At 41.0% G+C, this 5,441-nt stretch overlaps 1 protein-coding gene across 7 annotated transcripts; it reads left to right on the top strand.

Annotated features, from left to right (window-relative positions):
- The first annotated feature begins 903 nt into the window (after positions 1-903).
- LOC106745703 (SH3 domain-containing protein 19-like) lies at positions 904-5,177 on the top strand. Of its 7 annotated transcripts, none has more exons than XM_014621555.1 (6): positions 908-1,327; positions 2,004-2,076; positions 2,232-2,364; positions 3,194-4,015; positions 4,185-4,448; positions 4,992-5,177. In XM_014621555.1, exons 1-6 carry the CDS (start codon positions 1,306-1,308, stop codon positions 5,109-5,111), a joined length of 1,434 nt encoding a protein of 477 aa, XP_014477041.1. In that variant the 5' UTR covers positions 908-1,305; the 3' UTR covers positions 5,112-5,177. The 7 variants fall into 7 exon arrangements, with proteins under 7 accessions (XP_014477047.1, XP_014477041.1, XP_014477042.1 ...); XM_014621556.1 differs by lacking the exon at positions 908-1,327 and adding an exon at positions 1,334-1,705; XM_014621557.1 differs by lacking the exon at positions 908-1,327 and adding an exon at positions 1,713-1,868.
- Positions 5,178-5,441: the final 264 nt, after the last annotated feature.

Here is a 5,441-nt window from a genome sequence, read left to right as displayed (position 1 = left end):
CATCGTCGTCGTGTCTTTGTTGCGTCGTATCACGCGTCTCGTCCATTAGCACATTTGTTATTTAAAGAATCCTACCAGGACTGCAACAGACTTAGAAAATCGAGAAAGGTCATTAAAGAAACTTAAATCGGTCGGTGAAAACCTGAAAGAGTCAAGGAAAGATATAAAATAGACTGGAATCTCGAGCTTTGTTCACAATTTTCTTAAATGCTTTTATTTCAAAAAGTAATTATAATTTTTTAAATATTTCATCTAACATTTACAGGAAAGTATGTATAAACGCACACTTTATAAATCATTTTTCACGTGTTAGGCCGTAGCACGTAAAAAAACTTAAGCAATAAGAAAAATAAAAAATCGATTATTACTCGACCGTAAGAACTCGATCGTAAGAAAAATAATCGAATGTGATTGGTCAATTTTATTCAGCATTTTTATTCAATCGTCTTTTTCTCTCATAACTGCATTCATTTTTCCAATACTCATATTTTGTTGGCCTGAATTTATTCAGGATTATGTTATTAAACTTCTAAGTTTGCGTTGCTTTATTCTAATAATATAAGCTACCTTTTCAACAATCCCCTGTTTCTAAATGTTAAAATATAAGATTATATTTGCACTATAGAACTGTGTTTTCCAGGCCTAAAACAACTCGGAACAAAAAATTCTCGATTGGAACAAGAAAAGAGAGGATATGTTTACTCTTGGCTTGGGGATTCATTTATCGACAAACGTTTTTTTCTTATTTTTCTTATTTTTCTTATTTTTCGGGCTTCTGGCCTGACATGCGGAATTGTCCTTTCGGGATAATTTTTAAAACAACTGGAACCATCTATAACGATAAGAAAATGATTTTTGAAAAGAGGGGAGCCAGGTAAAGAGATTTATTTTTTTTTGTTTTATTCATTTCTTTTATTCGAGAACCGTTTCGAATAAAATAATATCACATTGGAACAATTGTGGTATAAAGGTAGAACAACCCAGAATAAATTTTAAAATTATAATTTCCAAAAAAAGTCGGGCTAACTTCGTACACTCGTCATTCTATCTTTCTTTGATATGTATTGAACAATAAGGAAAGAATGACGCTTAGAGCTTACTGTACACGTCAAACGGACGGCAGCCTATGAATACCTAAGATAAAGCTTGTCAGCATCGAACGATCTCGCTTGAAAACCTATTTCCAGAGTTTCCGAGAGCGACGATGATGAAACGCACAATCACCGGTGACCGTTCGAAAGCGACTGGCACGCTGCTTCGCGATTCGTGACGACGTCGCTGCTGCTGCAGCAGCGAGAATGAAAAATGGCCGCGAACGTGAGAACAGGTGAGTGGTATGCGACGTGTGCGAATTGTCGGTGTGTCGCGTTCGTCAGCCCGTTTCATCGCGATTTCATCGTTACGCGGACGCTTCCGCTCCGGGTAGCCGAGAAGACGCGTCGTCGCACGATTGGTTCACTCGCGTCCGTCCGCCTACGTTCTTCGTTTCGCGACGAGGGGAGCGCGCGTTCATCACGCTCTCTGTTTCGTGAGGCAGCAGCGGCGCGACGAGAGCTCGAGCATGTGGTTTTCCGAATATTCTCCCAGCACGGTTATCAGTGGATGAGATAAGCGTGCGTGTGCGCGCGCGTCACGCTTATCGGGGCGAGCTGCTGCTGATAGCAGCGATGGTGGGCGTAGGATATCGGCGACGCCGACCAAGCGGGTGAGCTCATCGATGTCAAGCGAATCGCATTAACGTACGCCGCCGACGACGTATTTGACACGTATATATCGACGTATAGTGGCGTCCGTGGCGCGCACGCACGCACTTTGTTTTGGAAAATTTCTCCTACCGCGTTATCCGGAGCGTCATGTATGTTGTATACGTACGTACACGTCCACGATATCACGTTCGTTCGTCCGTCCGTCCGTGCATACGCGTGAATGTACCAGCGTGTACGAGGAACAGATCGCATAAGCTGCGTAGCCTCTGATCCTGATGCCCGTCGAATTGCTTGCAGAAATGCGGATCCCGACACGCGCGGCACCTCGTCCTCCCGGCGCGACACAAAGAGACCCGATTTGGGGCAGCAGGTTGGTAACTCCTTGTTTTCTTATCGTGCTTTTGTTGTACGTCGCTCACAGCAGAGACCTGCTTCCGGGTCTTTCCTTCCATTCTCTCCTTGTTCCTTCATAATGACCTCCATACTAGGGTGATTTTGTGTATCTGTCTGTGCCTGTGTCTTCAGCAATGACATATTCGGAAGCGCTCTGACCATGGCGCAACCTGTACAGAAAAAGAAACCACCTCCTAGGCCGCCACCTCCAAAGTTCAATCTGAATCACACGCAGCATCAGAGTGACCAGAAACCAAGAAGACCAGTAAGATATCACAAGTTATTCGGTATGCTTGTGTTTCTTTATATGGTACAGTCTGTTGATGTCAGCGGGACATTTTTATGAAACAGCTTGTTTACGTCACTGGAACATATACTTCTCGCGCAGTGTTGCATTAACAGAATTGAGAAATCTGCTGTGTGCGTATATATGAGTGTTTGGGCAGTATCTGGTACTTGTTTCAAGTTCAAATAAAGTGAGAAAACAGTATAGTCAGTGTTATTTATACTGTATTATTTCTTAGACTGAGAGTTACAGCAATTTTCAGCTTTATGTATAATGTATAAGGTGAAAAACCACAAAAATAATTCTAGTAATAATGCTTTGATTACAATAGCTCTAATTATAAATTTCAATCTTATGTGTGCACGTGTGTGAAAAACGAAAAATTGTGTAATAGTAAAAAGTGTTAATCTAGGAAATGGTATAACATACATGATGTCAACTGTATACAGCTTTTGTAATCTACAGTTCCTGTACAGTTCCTAGATCGAAAATTTATATGATGTTTATACACATACATGTGTGTGTATGTGTGTGTGTGTGTGTGTGTGTGTGTGTAAAATTAAAATCGTTATAATTAGAACTATTATAACTTAATCATTATAATTAGAGTTACTTATGCAATTTTCAACTTTACAAGTTATGTATAAGACTGAAAATTGTGTAATATTCCGTCTAGGGAATGGTACAGCATATATGACACTAACTATACAGTCTGTATTATATAACAACTGAAGGTATAATATGCATCATATTGGCAATTCTTTGTCCCTTGTCAAAAATTACAACTGTACTTTATCTCGTACACCAGGCTAGGCCGACAGAGCTGTTGACGAATTTCTTCGGGCGAAAGAAGCAAGAGAACTCTCTTCTACCACGTGCTACTGGTCAACTTCAGAACCCGATATCGCAGCTTACGAACTCCACCACGGCGGTATCTCTGATAGATCTCAGTCCGCCTGGGTCGCCAACGTTCACGACCCGCTCCAGCAGCGACGGAGTCAGCGTCGATAGCTTTGGCAGTGACGGGAATTCTAATCCGTCTGTGTTCACGAGCAGCGGAAACACGTCGCAAACGGAAAGTGCCTTCGAGGATGACTTCGACTTTTTCGGCCTGTCCGCCAAGAGAACAGCACAGAATGACCCTTGGCAGGTAAAGACGGCAGCGCAGGACCCGTTCGGCCCGCTGGAGGATACGTGCTCAAACGTGACTCGAACCGCTGACGATACGTGCCTCTTCTCTCTCCGCTCCAACGCTAATTGCGTCGCGAATCAAGTGCCTTCCATTCAGACCGTTTCTAAGCCTGCCATGACGTCGATGCCCACGATAATACGAGCGAGACCTCCCAAGCCGCCAGCGCCGAAGATACTTATGAAGAAGCTCGAACCGATGGCCAAGGAAACGTGTACCGCCGACTACAAAATTTCAAACAACGGCACAACGAGTAAACCGTTGACGTTAAGTGTCAATGTTTCCGACGGTACAGCGGATAAACCGTTGACGTTGGATTTCTCCAACATGTGGTTCAATGCATGGTCCAATGACGACGACAGTCCGTCGCCACCCATGCCAACGATTCCACCGCCAGCACCGCCGGCAGATTACTTGGCGGAATTAAACGGTGATCTTGGGGTGAGCATTGAAAACTTGACTAAATCTGCACGGAAAAAATCTCAGGCCGTGCAATTGAGCCCAAGTTGAAAATTCCATTACAAGAGTCTCTGTTACTGCGACAGTACGATACATGATTCTATATCCGTATAAGAGATTGAATTGCATTTGTGAATTTACAAATTTACAGAGAAGTTCCGATAAGCCTTACGGTATCGCATTGTACGACTTCCCAGCGACACATCCCGACGACTTGCCTCTGAAGGAGGGCGATGTCGTACAATTGGTGAGGAAAATAAACGACGATTGGTTGGAAGGAAGAATAAGGAATCGTCAAGGGATATTCCCGTTTAATTTCATCGATATTAAAATACCTTTACCAGGCTTACCGGACAACGTGGTTACGGCACTTTATACTTTTCAAGGAGAAAGCAGCGACGATCTGTCGTTTGAGGTATATAAAGGTTTAGGGTTCAATCATACTGAAAGGAATAAGGAACAAAGAATTAAATATAAAGAATCAGAAACAGGAAATTAAATTTGGATACATGGACAACCATGCTTCAATGCACAATATAGGAATAAGGAACTAAGATTAGAAACAATTGTCAATATTCTATTCCTTATAACTTGTACTACTTATAATGCTTAGTAGATGATTGATGGTTAACCTTCAAAATCTCTAATGATCATCAACATACAAATGAAAATCAAATTGAATTAATCAATAATTATCAAGAAAATGCTAAAAGTATTAATAATGACAATAAAAATCTATTAAAAATAGTAAAAGTGACAATCTCGTTTTAAAACGTCTTTATATCTTATTCTCTACTCGTTTTATTGTATTTTAAGCTATAGCTTATTTTTTACATCTTATTCTTAATATTTATATTCCTCGTTCATTCCCTTCATTGTGTCTGAGCTCTTACGATGATGTGTATATTGTAAAGTAGGTAAGAAATTTACTATATTTATAATATTTTCCATATTGCAGGAGGGAGCGAAAATTACGGTCATATCAAGGATATCGGAAGATTGGTTGTACGGTGAGTACAACGGTAGAAAGGGGCAGTTCCCAGCAAATCATGTGAATAGATTTCCGCGTAATATTTAAGGCGCTGTCTCATGTTGAGTATTTTCTACTGAAGATAATGATAATTCGAATATTTTGAGAGCCTTCATATATNTGTGTGTGTGTGTGTGTGTGTGTGTGTGTGTGTGTGTGTGTGCACACACACACCCACACACACACACACACACACACACACACACACACACACACACATACATATGCATATATGTATTGCAAACATTATTTAGAACTATTAGATAAGTCTAAGAATGCAGCATACAGAAATGAAGAAAAAACAAGTCTTTTATAGTGGAATTTTGAGCACACGAGGAAAAAATGTAAATTTTAGAAAATTTTACCAACGAAAGACTG

The sequence above is a fragment of the Dinoponera quadriceps genome, unplaced genomic scaffold (assembly GCF_001313825.1).
Source record: "Dinoponera quadriceps isolate SergipeBrazil2010 unplaced genomic scaffold, ASM131382v1 scaffold1441, whole genome shotgun sequence".
Classification (NCBI taxonomy): domain Eukaryota; kingdom Metazoa; phylum Arthropoda; class Insecta; order Hymenoptera; family Formicidae; genus Dinoponera; species Dinoponera quadriceps.
This window is presented reverse-complemented; position numbering and strand designations above follow the sequence as displayed.

What these genes read in the sequence shown, in the direction of transcription:
- LOC106745703 (XM_014621555.1), top strand. Translation starts at nt 1,306, where the DNA reads ATGGCCGCGAACGTGAGAACAG. An exon ending in GACCCGATTTGGGGCAGCAG is followed by an intron (nt 2,077 to 2,231) that starts GTTGGTAACTCC and finishes CTGTGTCTTCAG; the next exon opens with CAATGACATATTCGGAAGCG. An exon ending in AATTAAACGGTGATCTTGGG is followed by an intron (nt 4,016 to 4,184) that starts GTGAGCATTGAA and finishes ACAAATTTACAG; the next exon opens with AGAAGTTCCGATAAGCCTTA.